The 20,838-nt window shown below is 39.5% G+C and overlaps 2 protein-coding genes and 1 long non-coding RNA gene across 8 annotated transcripts; 1 reads left to right on the top strand and 2 right to left on the bottom strand.

Annotated features, from left to right (window-relative positions):
- Window positions 1–1,020: 1,020 nt before the first annotated feature.
- On the bottom strand, window positions 1,021–6,426 carry Tps1 (Trehalose-6-phosphate synthase 1). 3 transcript variants are annotated; one of them, XM_970683.5, is made up of 5 exons: window positions 6,285–6,426; window positions 3,811–3,907; window positions 2,329–3,762; window positions 1,662–2,283; window positions 1,021–1,611 (listed from the first exon to the last, which is right to left on the bottom strand). In XM_970683.5, exons 1-5 carry the CDS (start codon window positions 6,334–6,336, stop codon window positions 1,330–1,332), a joined length of 2,487 nt encoding a protein of 828 aa, XP_975776.2. In that variant the 5' UTR covers window positions 6,337–6,426; the 3' UTR covers window positions 1,021–1,329. The 3 variants fall into 3 exon arrangements, with proteins under 3 accessions (XP_975776.2, XP_064215205.1, XP_064215204.1); XM_064359135.1 differs by lacking the exon at window positions 6,285–6,426 and adding an exon at window positions 5,316–5,393; XM_064359134.1 differs by lacking the exon at window positions 6,285–6,426 and adding an exon at window positions 4,901–4,928.
- Window positions 5,431–8,181, top strand: LOC107397813 (uncharacterized). 4 transcript variants are annotated; one of them, XR_010335537.1, is made up of 3 exons: window positions 5,433–6,065; window positions 6,137–6,248; window positions 6,306–8,181. It is a non-coding gene; the product is annotated as an uncharacterized LOC107397813 (long non-coding RNA). The 4 variants fall into 4 exon arrangements; XR_010335536.1 differs by having other exon boundaries at window positions 6,122–6,248; XR_010335538.1 differs by having other exon boundaries at window positions 5,447–6,248; window positions 6,306–6,770; window positions 6,842–8,181.
- Window positions 7,248–19,524, bottom strand: LOC660103 (fasciclin-2). The gene is made up of 7 exons (XM_008193589.3): window positions 19,336–19,524; window positions 18,297–18,350; window positions 14,372–14,644; window positions 11,519–11,644; window positions 10,863–11,003; window positions 8,151–8,624; window positions 7,248–8,101 (listed from the first exon to the last, which is right to left on the bottom strand). Exons 2-7 carry the CDS (start codon window positions 18,340–18,342, stop codon window positions 7,911–7,913), a joined length of 1,251 nt encoding a protein of 416 aa, XP_008191811.1. The 5' UTR covers window positions 18,343–18,350; window positions 19,336–19,524; the 3' UTR covers window positions 7,248–7,910.
- Window positions 19,525–20,838: the final 1,314 nt, after the last annotated feature.

Genomic DNA, 20,838 nt, shown 5'->3' with positions numbered 1-20,838 from the left:
AAGCAGATCTCTACTTGCAGTCGCGACTCTAATTAAATTGTTCGAACGAGTCACAAACAAAACTCTGCGTTATTCTTCGAAATCAAAAGCATAATTCGGCTAATGAAAGTGGCTTTTGATGTACGCATAACGGAAGTTTCCTCTTGATTAGATATGAAAGGGAGCAGGAAAGGTAGACAGACGTTTTAATAAATTCTCCGAGAGCGAGTAAATAAATTAAGAAACGATTACCGACATTCAGAGCGAATAGATAAAAACGCTGATTTTTCAACAGTTGCTACATTCTTTGTATCACTGTAACGGATCGCCTGTCAAAGACAGAGATATTACGGCAGGCCGCTGGCTGGTTTTTAAGACTCCACTCTATCATATTGCATATAGATAGGGCAGTAATAAGAATATCGAGTTTAACGGCTGACGCTCGTCTTTTCCAAATCTGGATATTTTTATGTTCCGGTCTGAGTCTGATGAGATATCTGACAGTTTTTTTCTTCTTCTCCTCATATTGATTGGTTTTTCTGATTGGATTTTGATTTATGGACTTGTTTTAGATTCCTCGCCGATTCCATTCCAAATAAAGAGTCTCTGATTGAAAAAGTGAATTTATAGAGGTCCCGACCTTTAAATTATTTTTCACTTACCACCATGGAGAAAAATTATTCGCGACAGATAACGTCATCACGCAAAGTTATCACCTCAAACTTTTACATTATTAAATCACGCTACAACAAAAATTCTTCCTGAATAACAACAAAACCCTTCATTAATAATCGGAAGCGCGATCAACCGGAATAGCGAAAACTTTAATCAAAACCACTTCATTTACCTCACACATTTTTCATTTTAAACTTTCAGTTGGTTAAGCAAAGCTAGTGAGGAAAAATTTGGGTCGGCAGAAGTGCATCTCTCCACCATCTCGCGGAGGGACCGCAAAGCGAACCCGAACCGCGGCACAGTTTGTAGCTTCCTGTGCTAAAATAACCCGCCAGTTTTCTAGTATCACGCAAATAAAACAAACCAAAGTCTTTACGGTAATTTATTAACACGTATTACATAAAGTAACAATTTTGCCACAACAACATGCGTTCGTGTGATTGTGTATATCCACCAATGCGTATTTTGTAGGTGTAAAAATAAATAAAACTAGATTTAAAAAATATACATAGTACAAAACATACGAAACTATGAGCTAAGTAGGTATGTTTCCGAGTCAGATATTGACATAAAGTGTGTTTCAGCACATTCAAAAAATATCTCTGATAGGTACATTTCGAGTCTTCTGGGTTACATTATTTGAAAAGCCTATTTATCCTATTCCTATACATTAAATTAGTGCGAAGCTGTCGAGTCTGTGGTGGAGATTCTTCCCGAATTTCCGTTCCTTTGTTGCGTATTCGTATAAGACATTTCCATTTGAACGGCTCCCTGTTTTGCTAACGAATTCCTCCGGTAATTACTAGGATCGATGCTGGGCTTCCTGCGACTTAAATGCCGCTCCACCCACTTCAGCATCGTCAAGACCGAATCTGTCGACGGCAAACGGCGCTCGGCCGAAGTTTTCACAATCGACGATGACGTTACTCTAAATGTGGCCGCCATACCTTTCAAAGCCTAACACACAACAAACTTATCAATAGCCCTCCAACACCCTTGACACAAACCTGCATGGCATCCTCGTCCGTCGTATCATCCCCTGCATATATAATCCTGATCCTTTCGCTCCAATCTACCCCGAATGCAGTCCTCAGAATATAAATAGACGCTCTTCCTTTATTCCACTGAACCGGCGGTTTGGCTTCGATAGCACAATGCGCCTTCCCGGCCTTAAACCCGGCTTCTTCGATCAAACGCTTGGCTTCTTCGGCCAACTGTGGCCGAATATGTGACGGCGTCTCGCGGAAATGGAAAGTCAAAAGCGCCCCTTTGTTCTCCACCCAAGCGCCATCCCGACACACCCTCTCCTGCAACTGCCGCAACAACTCGCCCACCTTATCTCGGAACTCCGTCGGCATAGGATGCACAAATTTCGTATTATCGGGGTGTAAAATCTCCAAACCGTGATTGCCAGCGTATGTTATACCATCAATGCCCACCATTTGCTTCACATTATTCACGTCTCTTCCGGAAATGATAGCGATATACACGTCGGAAATATTCGACAGTCTCTGGAGGACGTTCTTGGTTTCGGGAGGGATGATGGCAAGGTCTGGGTGCGGGGCGATCGGGGCCAGAGTCCCGTCATAGTCCAACAACAAAGCCAGCTTGTGCGTGTTCCCGATATACCTACAAAAGTGAATCAGTCATTTCCCAATTTTGTACCTAACTTACTTAGCCAGATATTCGTCGAAATCGTCGAGCGTGACCGCAGGCATTGACGTGGTTCCGATATCGTCGTGATCCTCCTGCGTGATTAGAGAGCCCATGGCGGACAAAAACGACTTGGTCCAGTAGTTAACATCGTTGAGTTTCTCCCGTCTCCGCAGGTAATTCATCCGGAGGATTCTCTCGTCTTCGGGCATCGTCAGCGCGCGATGGATGACCTCAGAAGCGTCGTTGATCTCGTAAGGGTTGCAAATGAGCGCTTCGTGCATCGTTTCGCCCGCTCCGGCGAACGGAGACACTATGAGGACACCTGGGGGGGTGTTAATTTGGCATGCTACGAATTCTTTGGCTACTAAATTCATTCCGTCGCGCAACGGGGTGACTAACCCCACGGCTGCGTCCCGGTAAAACGCCGCCAGTTCGTCCTGACTCACACACCCGTAAATGTAGCGAATCGGCGACCAGTTGGGTGTGGTAAATTTACCATTGATTCGGCCGACCAATTGGTCCATTTCTTCCTTCAAGTCTTGGTATTCCTTAACGTCGGTGCGCGACGGAACGGAGATTTGTAAAAGTGAGACTTTTTCCTTGTGTTGGGGGTGGTTTTCGAGCAACTTCTCGAAAGCCAACAGTCTATGAACCAGTCCTTTCGTGTAGTCGAGTCTATCGACTCCTAAAACAATTCTTTGGTTTGTTGACAAGACTCTTGGTGCTTTCTCGGCAAGTTCGACGAATCGTTCGAAGGGAATTCCGATTGGTAACGGGCGAACTCGCACCGATCTACCACCATGTTCCACCAAGAGATTTTTACGGTCGACACGACATCCCAAATTCCGCTGGCAACAATCGACGAAATTCAAACAGTAATCAGTGATGTGAAACCCGACCATGTCACACGCCAGCATCCCTTGGAGGATTTCGTCCGACCACGGGAACAACCGGAAGATATCCCACGGCGGGAACGGGATATGCAGGAAGAATCCCAGTTTGCAATTAATCCCTTCTTCCTCGGCCCCTTGTCTCACCCAATTGGCCGCTAGCATTAGGTGGTAGTCATGTATCCAGATCAAGGGAACGTCGTTCCCGGTCTTTTTCGGGAGAGACTTCAACGCCTTCATGGTACAATCGGCGAATTCTTTGTTAGCGGTGGTGTAGCATTGCCAGTGCTCCCTTTTAAAGGTGGCCCTGTCGGGCATTGAGTGGAACAAGGGCCAAAAAGTGGCGTTACAGCAGCCGTTGTAGTACGAATCGAAGACAGCTGGGTCGATTTGAACGGCAACGACTTTCTCGGACCGGAGCCCCGCCGTAGGCGTGATATCGTCCGGGTCCGACTCCGGGATGGGTTCGTTAGGGTCCGCTAGATGAATTCCGGGCCAACCCACCCATAAGCCATTACCGTTGATGACGACCGGAGCAACGGCTGTCACTAGACCACCGGCGCTAAAACAACACATTTGGTGGGGTTTTGGGGGTTGGGGGTTGGTTTACCTGGCTTTGCGTACGAGTTTACCGTTGGCATCTTTTTGCAAAACGAAGGGTAGTCGGTTCGACACCACGATCATGCTCCCGGAGGAGGCGACGACATCTACGGTCATGACAAAGGGATTATCAACAACCAAACGAAATTATCAAAAAGACATCGTCCGAAAAATAAACAAAATCTCTAGGATGTTATTTATTGTGAGTTGTGATACGCACTGAATAAATTAATATGAAGCGTTACGATTTTAAATTGAAAATGGACAAAGATCGACTTTACACGGACGCAAGGGGTCAAAAGTTTATCGGTACTGGGTGGTCAACCGACATGTTGTGTTCCCCACATATTTGTTATGATTTTTTTTCCTTCTCGCTTGATTGTACGGGTTTGTTTCGAAATCAACCGCCCAGAACTGGCTACGTTTTCTCAATAGTTTATAAATATACAGAAATAACTGATGCGATATGCGGGTACGAAAGTTGCACCCTTTTCCGAGACCAAAATAAAGAAGACGGATCGGCGAGGTTTTAAGGTCGACTATTGACGTCAGTTTGCAACCACAAGCTACAAGCGTGATTATCATGGTCTAGGGCACACAAAAAACAAATCCAAGGAGTTACGTCACTTTTCTTCTTATTTTTGTTGTCAATAACAACGGAAAAATTGGCCATAATGTTATATAATTATCGGATTTTTGATCCGTGTCAGGCAGTCACAAAGACTGACTTTATGCGATCGCACCGATTATTTCAGGTGTGTTTAATCGGGAAATACACGTGTTGGTGGTAAGCTACCCCTTCCAGTCCGATACCGGGTTAGAATTCCGGAAGCACGACCGCCACAAAAGCATTCTCATGCATTGCTGGACAAGAACGGCCAAACTTCGACAAGTTTATAACCAAACCGCTGGCGAATTTCTGGTTGCAACACATTCCGGATCCACTCAATCTTTCGAATAATTTTTGCTTACTTGCCTTTGACTTTCATCACATTTGTTATCACAACTGCGTCTTATTTGAACAATAATAATTGTCTACCTTTATAAATACCTGACTGTATTTATTTTTAAACCAAGCGCAATAAATAAAGGAGAATTACGTGAAATTTGCATTGTTTGAAAGAGTGTGACATCTGGCCGACTTCTTCCACCGTAGCTTGGCTGATAAAGCATATAATTGGTGCTCTTATCACTTGTAATTATCCGAAATAACATCAATATTTTTCTTTACACAAGAGCAAACATTGAGTTACGAGGAGATCATGTTAATGCGCTCGATGGACTCTTGTATTTATAGACATGCTCTTCCAACGACCTTATTTTTTTATTCAACAATAAATCATAAAACTGTACAGACCAGACAACATACAGCATTCATTCATGTTAATCCTTTATCACCTGATTCTTCTTGCGAGTCGTAACCTTGATCGGCCCCCATTATCACAATATACACCCTAACAACGTCAAAAGCGGATCACATCTGAGTAATTGATTGAACAATTAAGGTACACCTACCTGACCTGGCAGGTGGTGACTACGCAATTCTTGGCGGAAAGCTACTTTTCAGCGACCAAACCGAAGAGAAAAAATCAAGGATCCGCGCAAGGTGCAAAATAAATAAATAAATAAATTTGTGAAGGATAGTAGCACTCGTTAAGGACGTGATCAGTTATTTCAATCTTTGGCAAGCAATTATTTATAGGTTGCCAAAAAAACGCCGCATTGACACACTGATTTTATTCCACTTTGAACATTAATTTACAACCTTCATAACTCAAATGGTGCATTGTTCCGATTTATTAGCGTCGGAAGGCCTTTCAAGTGCCATAAAATTAACAAATTTTGTTTACCAAATAAATTTAAACTGCTTGTCGTTTAACAGCGCATTATTAAGCTTGTTTACGGCCAATTATTTGATGTTTTGCAGATTTTTGGCTTTTCTGTAGATAGTTATAGTCCTATCACTGGCAAAAACTAGGCAAAAAGTATCACTGGATCTGCACTAGAATATTGCTAAAAATAATTAACGGTAGTCAAGTAGGTGCGTTATTGCAAATATGATTAATCGCAGTTTTTATCGCCACCGCGGTGATAAACCAATAAAGAATTTTTCCATAATGACCATCGATAAGATTTTTCCACCATAGCTAATTTCCAGATACGAACTTTGTATGTCACACGTGAAACAATTAATAATAGTAATGTTTGGAGATAATAAAAATGGATTTAATGAATCACGTCATGTAAACGAAACGTGTATGCCGAGTAAGTAATTATTAACGAATTCAGCAAACAGTAATAATGGACAATTACAACGGGAGTTTTCCTGGAACAAGGTCAGGACCATGATTGCCGAAGCCTTCATTCATGGATTCAGAGCGCCGTTTTGCAATTTTGTGAAACTGGAGTGGCCGTAAATTTTGCAAAGGGGTCAAGATCAATATTGAGGTAGGTTATCCAACCACAGATAAAAGGAGTACTCACTGTCAAAGTTGCTCTCGGAAGGAACCCTCGGCAGGCGTCTCCACAAGCCCATTTTTGCGTCGATTGAGAATTTTCACGAGTGTCTCAATTTTTCCAAACTACCGGCCGGTGAAGTCACTCGTTTAGCTGATGGGTTCTTTGGTTCCTTGTTGGTGGAGGAGTCTGCGCGTAAGGTGCACGGAATATTACCGACGATCCTGATCGAATGCTCTAGACTTATTCTAGAGCTAGAGGACCCCCAACCGGCTTGGAGACGCTCCTCTGGTCATCGCCGGTGAATTTTCGGCACAAAAATCGATGAAGTTGTCACAGTTGACGGTTGCCATGGACGATGATAAGCTTTTCGCTGAAAGCACTGTCTGAGACAGCGTTCCCAGTCTAAAAATAGGGGAAGGACGTTTTATTGTTGACATGCAAATGACCTTTAATAAACAAGCAGCCGAATGTTTGGGAAAGAATTGTGCCAGGGGTCACCATAAGCCAAAGGTTGTGGCCTTGGCCTGGTCGCTGATTCATTGTTATCACTATTATCACGTTTTTAATTTACTTGGGTACAGGTTTCGCTCCGAGACTTGGTTGGAGCGCTGTAGATGGCAGAAGCTTGCTTTCATGTGGAAGCTCGCATTAATTTATTCCTTTCAGAATTTTTTAGGTGACCAAGGAAAGAACCGATATCTTCGACGAACTGACAGCTCACGATTCATTTTTGCTGCTATTGGAAATGTGTCAAGCCCGGAAATTCTATTTATTACAAATTTTATTGATTGTCGAGAACTATATTGCAAGCAATTTAGAATTTGGTCGGTCCACTATTTTTTACCAAGGAGGAAAAAAATTGTCATGATCCAATATCTTTCCCTCAACTAGTTATAGCTTTTTTCAAGTGTCACAGACTAAAGTACTTTGTGATATGAAATGTTCTCACTTTTCGTTATTTTTGGAGTCAAGGGAAAATAAACAACATTTATAGAAAAACAAATTTATTTGATCGTGGATTTGGCCGCTTCGGCAGGGCGATAACAACTATTCCTAGAGCCCTGTCGAAGCGAGCCGACGTCTTATATCTAGACAACAAAAATTAGATCACGGATCTGTGTAATAAATACAATTAAAAGCGATAAACTTTTACAATTTGTTATATAACCGTCGAATAAATTCTGATAAACAGTCGCCTATAGGATTTGTAATGCTATTGAAACGTTTTGTCTTCTCACATATGTTACAAATCGACCTTATTGTCAGTCATTCCAAACAAAGCCATGAGACTAAAAACACAGCTACACCGATAATGCAACATTCATTAACATTGGCACGTTAGTCAACAATAATTAGCATACACTTATTATTTACACTGAATAGTTTGGTCTACGTAAACAATCAAAACCGACTAAATCACATGTACAAAATGGCACTTTTTAAAAATAAACATTCGTAGTCAAAATGAGGTCATTCGGCCATGACCTCACTTTGTAATTTGATCGATCACAAATGAATGAGGTGAGATGATGAGTGATATGACAAGATTAAGAGGAATTGTGGAAAGGAACGTTTTATTAGACTTATTATCCTGGTCTCGCCCTATGGTAGCCATACGTATAGTAAATGAAGTATATTTCCGGTTTACAGTCACCAAAAGAATTTCAGTGATATAATTGCGGCGCCGAGAACATGTGGTAAAGTCGAGTGGACAGCAGCGCCTCGCGAAGTCGTGTAAGTGCTGGAGGAGACGTAAACACTCAAACCTGCAGCGTTCCTGGTCGCCGCTTGAACTTCGTATTCGGTGTTTGGCTCCAAACCTTCCAAGGAATACAAATTGTCTGCGCAAAAAACTGTTTATTTTGATACAATATCGATCATTTTTTATACCTTGTGTGATATTAAAGTCCTTTTGTTTCCATTCGTTATCATCAATCTTCTTATACTTCACGTTAAATCCTTTCGTTCCCAAATCCATCTCGGACGAATTCGCCGGGCCGTGTATTTTGAATATGAGCGACTTGCTTTTTATTTCCTCCAACTGGAGCTGGCTGGGCGGCAGTGGTCGGGCGCCCTCTTTCAGGGTGAAATGCTCCTCGTACACCCCGTACTTATTCCGGGCAATGCACGTGTAGTTGTCGAAGAAGGACTTGTCGCGAATGTGCAATTGCAGGATGGAGATTTCGTCCGATTCGCTGATGGTTTTCCCGATTTTCTTCTTGGGGTCTCTGTGTTTTTTCCAGACGAAGGTGGCCGGGGGATTAGCAATCGTGACACAAGTCAGATTGGCGGTGCCGTTGATGTAGCCGTAGATAACTTCTTGTCGGACGTGTCTCTGCGGATGGTTCGGGTGGACCGGCTTGTCTGCAAAGAAAAATTCCCGCTGTTGAATTGTAGCGCAAAGTTTGAGACGTTTGTGTTTGCTCGGGAGGTAATCTACCTGTCTGGCGGATAATTAATTGCTAGGGGCTCGTGTGTGTGATAAAGTTGGTTTTCCTTTGAGCCTTATTATGCACCCGAAGTTGGTCGACGGCAATCTGGACACAATCTCGTAAAGTCTGCGGTAAACTTATGCAGTACATTAGATCTTCGGAAAGTGCGATTAAATTAGGACCGGTAGGTAGTCGGTGATGTCACACACAGCTGCTCATCAGCCCGGCGCATCCGCCAATTACGACGACTTACTTTAAAGCAATTATGCTGCCGTGTAGGATTGTGTTTGGGGTTTAATTAATGTCTACATACATGCGGGATGAATGTGTTCAGTCATTTATTCCCGTCACCACTGCACCGACTCACTTACATTCAATAGAGAAATTTATCGAGTGAGAATTATAAAGTGTTAGATGTGTGTGGTGGTTCGCCTCCTTAGACAAATTCGATTTGGCAGGTGCTTAAACCGACTTTCCTATCTGCTGCTGCTAAATGATGGCAACTATGCCAATAAATTTCCCTGCTATCGATGCTTTAACCAACTTCCACAACCCTCCAACATTTATTTTCTTATATTTGGACCAAATACTCACATTATGAAAATTCTTTCCGAGCGAGCATCGCTCAACTTCGGCGTTGCAGCCCATGGACGAATTTTAAAGTAATCATGGAAATTTTCTAGGATATTAGTAGTGTTGTAACAGGTGCTTCTAATTCAAATCAATAAGCATGAGAAACTTTAAAATTCAGCTTACGCTCTCAATATAAAACCCGACACACAAGTAGACCAATAACGCGCATTTTCGATACTAATACAATCCAATTTCGTACAGCAACCTGTTTTTTACTACATTAAACTTAAATCACAGTCGTAACTTTACTCAATCGAATACAAAACTATTTGCATTTTTTAACGATTTGTTAAAACAAATTCATTTCGTCTAAAAATGAGTTTGCGACCACACTTTTCAACGAGATAAATAACGAGGGTAATATTAGCGCTGTTTAATTGGATTAGGCCTTCAGGGAAATGGTTGTCTTTTCTCCGGGGCAAGTATTTCAGATTCTGGAACTTCTTTTCTCCAGTAATTAAACCTGATAATACTAATATCCCCGTCAACTCGCCTGTACATCATCGCTTCGCTTTTCCGTGATACTCCCGAGAACAACAATTTCTCCTTTCCGGAGATTACATTCCGACAATGAGGTTTAAAACATTGCACATTGTTACGAAATTATACGAGTAAATAAACAAACATTAATAATTAATATAAAACATGACAAAGAACCTAAATCAAATCATCAAATAAGTGTTATTAGCAAGGAAAAATCTGTAAGTATGTGAACAAACACCTTAATGGTTGGTAATGGAAAATGAATCAATAAATGAATTTCCTACTGTCCCTGTATTAACCAAATAAAAGGTAAAGTAAATAAGGGTAAGTAAAAATAGCAAGCACGATTTTTTATTGAAAATAGTAACAAAACAATTTCTTTGTTTGTATACTCGTGTTATTAAATGATTCCAAATAAATTCAACGAAGATTTGAAAAGCTCGTCAGATCTAGATGCACAGTGGATGATTGATGGATTAGGTATCGATTGTCTGGTACAACAAAATTAAAAGTTTGTGAGAGGCTTTTAGGGAAATAAACCAATCTTGATGCAAAAATAGGATCAATAGAAAGCACGCCCGAGTAAATTAGTAAATTTGCAATCACCTCTGAGTGTTCCTTATTTAATTTTGCGTTGGGGGCATGAAGGGAAAACAAAGCGTTTCCTTGTAGAACATATGGCGGTCTATCCGTCCCAAATCGGATCAAATCGGGTTTTATTCTGTACGGAATCGGCGCTGTGAAAATCTCTTTCAACTCAATTTAATAGCGGATCGAGATTTATCAAAAGTATGAAAATTGCAGTGTGCTTGCTTACATTCCCAACTTTTTCCTTTCTTTCGTCAGATAAATTACAGAGTGGTTTATGTCCCGGTCCTGGGTCCGAAACGGTAATAAAACGGGTTTAGAGGGTCTCTACTAACGTCTATCTTTGTGTGTGTGTCGATTTCATGCATATTTCACGAGAGCTTTCGGAAGAAATTTGTCGAGTGTATGGATTTTTGGCGAAAATTAGGCACGGTGTTTGAGTTGGGGTCGGTAAACAGTTACTTACGCAACACGTGGAGGTGGATGGGGCGGTCGAGGACCGTTCCTGTGCTTGGCTGAACTCCTTTACAGATGTAGGTTTTGCTATCAGATCGGGTGACGTTTCGTATCAGGAGGCCGTCACCAAGAACAGCGTACTTTGCATTATCTGGCAAAAAGAGTGTTTAGTGAAGGGCCACGAATCTTTAAAACTTCGATCTATTGAATTACAAACAACAAATTTTTAAAGACAATGCAACGTCTGGAGAATATCTTTAATGGAGCGTGACTTTTAATGTTCGAATATCTCGAAGCATTTCACTTCTTTTATGAAAGAGAATTCCCTCTCAAATTGCTTCAATGTTGCAGTGAATCGCTTCAAGATGGGCGGTCTTTTTTTCCACTTTGTGCCATTCTCTCCTTCACGTGACAGAATTAAAACAAACATTTCGAGAAAATTATTATCGATATGGTGAACTGTAACATTCGGGAGTCAATTGATTTCAAGGAACACATTTCTCGTTTCAGTCAGGTTTGTTTAGCGGATCAAAGCGAGTATTTAGCGAAATAATTAAATTAATGGAAATTAATTTGAAAACTTTCCCGGCGTTCAAACATTCCGTGCTTTTGAAAAAACTTCGAAGGTGTTATACAACGTTACATTTCGTTATTTAATTCACTCACCTGTAATTGCCGAGCCTTCGTCCATTGACCAGGAGGTCGAGCCGCCTTTGACCTCGCATTTTAAGTTAAATTCGGAGCCTTCTACGGCCGTTTGGTTCGTCGAAGTATCGGTGAATTTGAGCGGAGCTGGAATGACGGTCAGACATTGAACAATTCGACTTGGAGGGATTTATAACAGGGGATTAAATACGATCCTAATGGGGGCATGTTAATTTAGTTTCCGTCCGTAGTGTTTGCTACTATACAATTTATTCGTTTTGGTGGCAGCAAATGTGATGTTTGGGTCGGTACGTGCCTCGTAAATGGCTTCGAAATTTGTTTCATACGGCGCACTGCTGCCGATGATTAATGCGAGCTTTTCCAAATATCTGTTTTTAATGGCGAAATTGTGTGAACGCGTGGTTATCATAAATTATTATAAATAATTCAAACGATTGCTCTAATAGCGCATTCACAGTTTTCTCCCCGCGCTAATCTATTATTGATTGCAGGAAAATACCCCCAACGACTACAAATCTCAAAAATTGCAAAACTTGTAAAATAAATTACTATTCAAACAAGTTACGGCGAAAAATGTTGCATTTTCCGACTTTTTGTTTTCCTTCGAATTTTTGATTGATAACACTGCTTTATCATTATTAATGGAACAAAGATGAGTCAGCAGGAAACCGTATTAAATCTCAAATAATTTCAAGATTTTATAATTTAGACGGAACGATTTCGAGTAATTCCCCCAATTCAAGCTATTCTAAAAAAATTCATTACTCTGCCTTTGATTCGAAGATTCTCGACGATCGTTATCATAATTCCAAATGCCAATAAAATTTCCATTTTCGAGCAGTGAAAACAAGATTAAAACGACCCGAAAATATTTCATCAAGTGACGAAAAGTTTGTATTGTCGCTTACTTGTCAATCAATAACTAGATACAAAAGCACCTCAGAGCACGGCTGAAACTTTCGATGAATAAATTATTGACTCCATTTTGTCAAAACATTTGGTTTAATTTCTTTGACAGCGTGATGATCTCCTTAACATTTGCCATCGGATACCTATATTTGTAAAACCACGAGGGATCACAGCAGATGTGAAACGGATTAACTTGGTGAAGCGTCTGTGTATACAGCAGAAAGCGGAATAGCAACCATTACATGCATGCAAACAAGTTGTGGATATATTGGAGCAAAATGTAAATCGACATTCAAATTAATATAAAAGCGAACTGTACGTAAAAGGTAATGTGGGCAAAAATGTAATAACAGGTTTTAATTCATTTCAAGTCGAATTACTTCGCAGTTTTCATTTATTTGTTTCCAGACACGAAATCCATTGTTGCATTTATGTATTTTGTATTGCGAACAATAAAATAATGAACAAAATTAGGAAAAAAAACATGTTTAAAAAATGTAAGAAACAAGTTGTGTTAGCAATAAATTTAACCACAATTTTCCTTCTCACACTTTTGAGTATTTAACAGTTTTCCCAGTAATTATTATTTTCGGTACACGTGATTAGGCCGATTAATAAGAGCCTGAATTAAAATTTAATTCGTTGGTAAAAATTAATTCGCCACTAGTTCGTGAATCCGAGCATCTGATTAATTAAATTTAATCACGTGACCAGTTGAATGATTTAAAATTGAACAATGAGCAACTTACGTTGTCTAGAAGTATTAAAAAACACTGTAATACAAAATGTCCACACGCTCAATACCGTCTAATTAAATATTTTTATTGTAATTAATGCTTGAAATATGTTTATAATAAATAAGCTATCTTTGTAGAAATAAATTAAATTATTAATTATATATCTATTAACAACACGAATTTATTTACTTATTTGTGTGTTCAGAAATATAAAAAACTTCAAAATATTGATATTCAGCCAGCTTGTCTAGGACGCATAAATATGATTTTAAATTAATTTATAATTTTTTATTAAGCATAGGTTTATATTGTTAATCATTACAATAATTTTCGTTTAGTTATTTCTGGAATTTCTATATGTTAAAAAATTCTATAATTGAAATAAATCAATGTATGCTCTAGATAATTTGTTGCCACATGCTTAGATTTGTCTGCAGCTGACCAAGTGTGATACTTTTTTTTCGTGGGACCTTATTTTGTGGGATTAGTTAAAATTTTTGAAAAAAATAAATTTTAATCTATTTTAAGTGGAGTTTAATGAAACCGCCCGGTTGATATAGTAGCAGTTAGGATTACAAAAGTGTCCCTATAAGAGAACGAGGATATCACGTCATGAATTAGGGGTAAAGAGCGAACCTAGCGAGTTTTTATTAGACTTTTGAATAAATTTTCCTCATAAAATTTTTCTGCTCCCCAAGCATCTTAAGAATGTTTAGTAATATGTCGACATTTTTATGAGCTTTATTAAAATCTTTGGAAATATGAATCGTTCAGTGGCAAATAATTTAAATTCCGTTCTGGAATTGACAAGAGCGACGGGAACGTCGAGACAATGCGAGAAATCGCGTTTCCGTCGTCTTGGTAAACAACATCCAGGTATTCGAACAAAATCAACTATCGGCATGGCATGAACGTAAACGTTTTGTAAAATTCGCCGAGAATGTGATATATGCGATAGTGTTTGGTGTGTATGTTCGACATTAAATGTGGCCTGCGAAGTTTCTCATAGTTCGCTCGCCTGACTAATTTCTCATAAGCTGCGGTGCGCCTTTGAGGAGCGGAAACCGAAATAAACAACTCATTATACTAGTTGGAAAACTCGCTTACCATCCCCGGAAATACCCGACACAATCGCCAAACTCCTCCGCACCTACATATCTACCGCAACGAGAAAATTCAATTTGCAAAGTCCAGTCTGTATACTCACCATCCACCAAAAACTGGAACACTCGCTCTTCCTTGCCCGTCGAACACGTATAATTGCCCGAATCCTCCACCCTCAGGGGATTAGTGAACATGATCGAAGTGCCGTAAGACGTATTGTGGACAGCTGGACGTGTCTTCGGACCCAAAATCTCGCCTTTTTGGTTTCTCCATTTTATCGGAAGGCCTCCGACGTCGTCACGACAAAAAACTATAAACGTTTCGTTGTTTACTACCTTCGTCGCCGACTTCTGAGATATATAAAATCCGCCGGCATCTAAAAAATTCAACAATTACGCGAAATGTCATCGCTGAAATATCGCTTGATTAAAATCAAAATGAAAGCATTTATTTTCAAAGCAAATATTACCACAATCTACACGGATAATGTAATTTCAGAAAATACAAGAATCAATAAATCAAAAGAAATTTAATATTTCAGCAGTTCCTATTTGGAAATAACTCAATCTGATTTTATGAATCTTTTGTTTACCGAACGAAAACCTTTCATCATAAAGCAAAGAGCGATGCTGCTTTTATCACGAGTTAATTGAAGTCAGAAAAATTTCTCTCATTACCTATTTAAACTAAAACTTCTAAATAACGAATTCACTAAACGAAAAGTAATGGATTAAATGAAAGCTCCGCAAAAAGCTTACATGAAAGCTCTCAAACGTCCAACCAGAGGCGTCGCGACTATCACGAGTCGCCACTGCGTCAGAAGAAAACAGCCAAACAGGGAGATAAATTATAAATTCTGAAAGTTCGTTAAGTAAAAAACATAGTGTTGTTTTCCGAAACCAATTATCTTAATTGAATTTTAAACTGAGTTCTTAGACGAATTAAAACCGTTCTTTGGCCGCATTTGCGCCGCTATTCTGGCGAATAAATTGACCGAAATTAATTTTGCACATGTTTCCGGCAAAAATGAAAGTTCGCTCTGTGTACACAAGATATCAATTTGGTAATTATGTCGTTTCGAAACTTAACTCGATCATCGTTAATTCTTGAAAACGGATTCATCCGGGGATTCCGGATTTGTCCGGACCGTTCGGCCTGCATAAAACATGACGTTCTCAAAGTGCGTCAATTTAAAAAACTCCCCACGTCCACGTATTCCATCACTTTATTTAATGGATGAAGGAATTGGTGCTCGTTTGCATCAGTCCCTTATTAAATTCGAGCGCCAACCCCCAATAAATTATAAATTAATTGCGGGCCATTGCGACCTTTGCATAATTTTGCGGAAAGACGTTTCCAATTTTTAACAAGTTGTAAGGGCGGCGCGGTATGTAGGCGTACTTTATCTTGCATTATTAATCTTATCATGTTTTTTCGTTTATACGTTTTAGGGAACACCAGGGAACACTATAACATGAAATAAACATGAAAATGGGGATGTATAAACATCTTTCTCAACGAGGCGTATTTTTACGTTTTACACTAAAGAAAGTTCCTTTAAAAATCGTTATTTGCGGCGTCTTGAAAAAATCCGAGAATTAATAGCGCTTTCGTCGATCGACGCCAAGTGATTAAAAGCAGTTCGGATACAAAAATAATTTATCTTGGAGATAGTTCATCCGCGACGAAACCAATCCACCGGGATAATTTGTGACCGAAAATCTGACCTCCCCGACATTTTTCCAAAATATTTAATTGTCCAGCAATCAGTCAAAAGGATTACACTGCCGCAAAAAAGTTATTCCCGGCAATAATTTACGCCACAAAGCGATTCGTCGCGAACAATTTGTCATAAAAGTGTGCATGTTTGGTCGAGAAGAACGATAATTTCCGCCAAAACAATAATTTATCCCACATCAAACATTAATTGTAGGCGCTATCGATCCCTGGTGTCATTTTTTCATCGCGTGATTTATTTTTACTAAATAATGGCGCGGTGTTTACACAACTATGAATTAAAAAAAAATGAGAATTTATGGATCGCTGGTGGTTGTTTATTCAACAATGCGGGCTTAACGGCCGAAACAAGCAATAATATTTAGCCGTGCAAACCACTTGTAGGGTTCAAGAGTGTAATTGTTGATGGGCGAACACTGGTGCGAATTATTCAGCTCGTTTCCTGCACACGCACCGGCTCGGGACCGGAAACTCGCGCCGGAAACGCGCCAGAGGGGACAATACGATTTTATTTTTATAAAATCGTGTAATGCAACTTTCACGAGCAACTCTTGAGCAAAAAATGACACTGAAAACAACTCGAGGCCGCGAAAACACCAAATGCATTAATATGAGAGAAGATTAGCCCGACGGTGATGTTTCTATTCAGGCTAATGTTAAAGTTTCGCGTCTCACCATCATCGTGTTCTCATAACTTTGTTCGTATCTTCGAACAGGGCATATTCCCAAAAGTGAACTCAAATGTAGGTACAACGACACAACTTTCGAGAGAATTTCGAACAGACACTATAATTACCGCTTTGATCCAAGATTATGTGCAACTTGACGGTTTTTGGGCGTTTTTAGTTTGGAGAAAAAAATGGTGGATGCGCCGGGCTAATTCAAACTAAGCCTCATATTTTTGAAACGCGTTAAGATAATGATTTTATTTTAAGTTCCAAGGGACGACAGACTAGACCAACTTGCAAATAATTAATTATTTTAAAAAATAAATAAGTTTTTGTTAAATCATTTCGCCCAGATTTGGTGATTTCTGCTGCATCCGAGCAAACAATAGTTGATCTCGGGGTGCGACAAAGACGGCAGTTGCGGTTTCAGTGGCTGTATGGACACATACTCATGCAGACCCGAAATAGAGCAACAATTTGCGATAATATCGACTGCGCCGGGGGCGAGGTTGATATAATCGAATTAAGTGAATTAACAATGAAATAAGGAGTAGTTGCAAGAAGGTCTGTTTAATGTTGCGTGTTTAACAAGTGAATTTATAATTTTTGCAACTTTACCCGGCACACACATCGGGTACAAGGGGCTTTTACCGGTATACGTTTCGCGTCATAAATAAAACATGAAACCGTAGCAGTAAAATGAGTGAATTCTTGTCATAGCCATTCTCTACCATTACGTTAGGTAATAATATAAACTGTCAAAATATCATGTTGTTTCAGTGGGACATATAAAATGAAAAATATCTTTCGTACGAGCCGAGTTTAATTTTTTCGGTTTAAGCTCTTTAATCGTAGTAAATTTAAAAAGAGATAGTGGCGTGTCCAAGTTGTCACCATTCTTTATCCAAGTTCCAGTACGTGATTTCGCTTCGTTTATAAAACGTTTTGATTGATGGCAGTTAGTTGCTGGAGGCGGCAACAAATTCAACAAATAATAATACAAAAATAAATTGTTTTAGCATGTCTTGATTTATATTCCGGCTGAAACAAATAACCCGATATTAAAAATATGGTTATCGAAGCGTGCGATATTCGTCCATAAGTCAACGGCTTTCATCTTTAGTCCGGCCATGTATTTATGGTATTTAAAAAGATTAATTTTGCTTTATTGAGCAATTGTTAGAGCATCTGCTTCGGACGTTTCGGAATCGCAGTCTTTAAACGCTGAATATCGGGAAAATGTTATGATGAAACGGCTCGAACACTTTAATTAAAACGGAGGAATAAGCCAACATCGTTGTTTGTAACGACTACACTTGCAGATAAACATTTTTTGGCCCCGCTTAAGGGAGAATTAAACCGTTCTGGACTATCTCAACCTCCGAAAGTGAATAATACATGAATGCAAATTGTGAAAACTGCCGCACGAAAAACAACTGGCAAACAAGTTTTAAATAAGAATCGTTGGCTATTGTATTAGAACGGCAAAGAGAAGTTTCCTCGCAAAGTTTTGACACATAAATTCAAATTAAGCTCGCTTTTTGCCGCTGATTTGCATCGAAATTGTCAGAGACTCATTAAGGCGACATTTCACAATCTTCATTTTTAGTTTTCAATACTCACCTAACGCCAGTGCCAGCAGGACCAACCCGACTAAACACACTGCCATGTTTAGATCTGCAACAGACGAAAATGCACAGAAAACACCACTTTTGCAAATTTCTATCAATATTGATTGATGCAGACCAAAGGCTTTTGATCTGTCAGGTGAAAATGATACGAGTTCCGGTCGATCATCCTCGACACCTCACAATGCTCTAAAATAAAATCTGCTCAAAAATAACGCGAATTATATCGGCGGTGTCATCGCGGAACCCTGAACCCGCGTGCATGCAAACTTTGCCCAAGTTTTATCAGTAGTATTATGTTTTCTTAATTCCGCCCAAGTTGAAATAGACAATTCAGAAGCGGGTGCATCGCAAGCACAAATCTATTATTATTCTTGCAAAACTTGGCCTGGGCACTTTTTCCGCAAAAGGGGCCATTAAAGTGAAGAACATTAACTAAGTCATTTCGTTTTATGTTTCATTAAGGCAAAGGGTAAAGTTTAGTGACCTGAAATAGACCACTATCTGGCCCTGGACCGACCAAAATTACACCAGTATGTACACACTAGCCCATCTAATTCCACACCGGTAATGCAAGAACAAACACCGACCACTCAATTTTTCTTACCAACTCCCGCCCTTTAGACAAACATTGCGCTAGTTTAAAACTATATTAATTGCACTGCGATGGCAATGATTGATTGTTCCGAAAGAAGTAAATAAAATCCATTCATCGTCCCGGCATCAATCTAATAGCTATTCGGTTATTGACATCTGACATCGGAAAATCTAACAGAACTGCGGTGAAAAGGAATCCGGAGGTCGAAAGCTCTAGCAAATTTACTTGACTTCTTCGCCGAAAGGGATATAATGCGAGCGATGTTCGACGGAAATAATAAATTTATATTGAATGCGCTCGCCAAAAAATTGTAAAACTGTTTACAATTTCGTGGGAATGTTCGTCATTTAAACATCGTCAGTTAATTTGTTTATTTAGCTTGTGTGACGCGAATTTTTGGTTTAATCCACTTAGGAGCAAACAAGATTAGACCTACCGTCACATGAAGAGCGTTAAATCCATCAATGGCAGTTAAAACTTCACGTACTTAGCCACGTCTTTCAGCCACAATTTCTACAACGAGGTGCAATATGGGCTTCGAATTAAAGGCTGCCAGGACGAGATGATCGTCGCGCGCGCAAAATTGTACTGGCGCCACATGGACCGTACAAGGAAGACTAGAAACTCCGACTATTTTACATCGATTGCACATGGCTTATGTTCCCTCCACGTTCTGATGTTGGGCGTTAATTGAAAACCATCAAACGATTCATTTTATTATGTTGTCCTGCTCACGACCCTCCAGTCTAGCGATCATTTTGCGCGAAAATTTCAATTTTAAAGAATATGTAATTTCGTTAATTGGGTCCATTTGCATCCGCGTACAATTGTCCGAGGACTGGGAACAAAACCCGGCTTGTAGCACATTTAATGTGCAATTTTCCTATCAAAACTCAACGGCTCGTGATGCAATTAAGGCGAGCGCTAATTAATACCGAAGTGGAGATTTGGCGACTCTTTCGCTAATTGCGGAGTCTCTCCACTGATATTTCGATTTTTTGTGTAAGAAACTGGGTGTATGAATAATTTGCATAATACAAGCTTTATTAAATTGAGGAGCAATATTTTAGCTGTCTCCGCGCCGATTTAAACTGATTTGGAAGTCAAATGGGCATTTAAGAAGTTTGAAAAAGCCATCTGTGCAAATATTCGGCTATTGTTTGATAAATACGCGTTTACAGGAATCGACCGTCGCGAAATTAAAAATGCAATATAAATTTCTCGCGTGATTTATTTCCGCCCAGCTTACTGATTTATACCAAAATTAGAAAAAATCCAACGTATTTATTAAAAAAAAAACATTTTGGTTACGTGAAATATGTGTAAAAATGGTGCAGCTGTTCGGAAACTCTTAAAATTTATTTAATATTTCTGCTCTTCACTCGAATACTTTTGACAATACACCGTCTGTTTTTGTTCTGCACGGCTGCGAGTTATTGAAATGTCGTTCGGCGATTCGAATTTGCAAAAGTTATTTTTTGGTTCATATGAGCGAGTTATTAAAATAGCAATCAAGACGATACGTGACGATTTGCGGGCTGTCAGAGGCGCCGAAATCGTGGGGGCTTCTGGGCTTGTCCAATAACCTACATGTTGAGTTGTTTTTAATTAGATAAAATTAAACACAACTCAGAATTAACTTATTTGTTTTTTCTGCTTATCGTGAGATATGAACTGTGCCATGTTGCAACATCAAATCTCATTTTCTTCATTGTCATTTCTGCACTTAAAATTTTGCTGCTTCCACTATTTTCGGTGAATTTCTTTCGTAACAGAAATTTTTGTTTTATTGTGTTCTTGTATTATCTGGTCAGTATGTATCAAAGAATCACTCGCAATTTGACTAAAACCATTCATTTTAATCACAGATTAATACTAAAAAGTATAAATAAATCGATCTGTGTTTTTTTGTGGATTTTTGGGATTTATTTTTAAGATC

This window comes from Tribolium castaneum, chromosome 9 (genome assembly GCF_031307605.1).
Source record: "Tribolium castaneum strain GA2 chromosome 9, icTriCast1.1, whole genome shotgun sequence".
In the NCBI taxonomy this organism is placed as follows: domain Eukaryota; kingdom Metazoa; phylum Arthropoda; class Insecta; order Coleoptera; family Tenebrionidae; genus Tribolium; species Tribolium castaneum.
This window is presented reverse-complemented; position numbering and strand designations above follow the sequence as displayed.

What these genes read in the sequence shown, in the direction of transcription:
- Tps1 (XM_970683.5), bottom strand. Translation starts at nt 6,336, where the DNA reads ATGGGCTTGTGGAGACGCCTGCCGAGGGTTCCTTCCGAGAGCAACTTT. An exon ending in TTCGACGAATATCTGGCTAA is followed by an intron (nt 2,284 to 2,328) that starts GTAAGTTAGGTA and finishes TCACTTTTGTAG; the next exon opens with GTATATCGGGAACACGCACA. An exon ending in CGGACGAGGATGCCATGCAG is followed by an intron (nt 1,612 to 1,661) that starts GTTTGTGTCAAG and finishes GTTGTGTGTTAG; the next exon opens with GCTTTGAAAGGTATGGCGGC.
- LOC660103 (XM_008193589.3), bottom strand. Translation starts at nt 18,342, where the DNA reads ATGGCAGTGTGTTTAGTCGGGTTGGTCCTGCTGGCACTGGCGTTAG. An exon ending in CCTGCTGGCACTGGCGTTAG is followed by an intron (nt 14,645 to 18,296) that starts GTGAGTATTGAA and finishes TGAATTTTTTAG; the next exon opens with ATGCCGGCGGATTTTATATA. An exon ending in GTTCCAGTTTTTGGTGGATG is followed by an intron (nt 11,645 to 14,371) that starts GTGAGTATACAG and finishes CCGTCATTCCAG; the next exon opens with CTCCGCTCAAATTCACCGAT.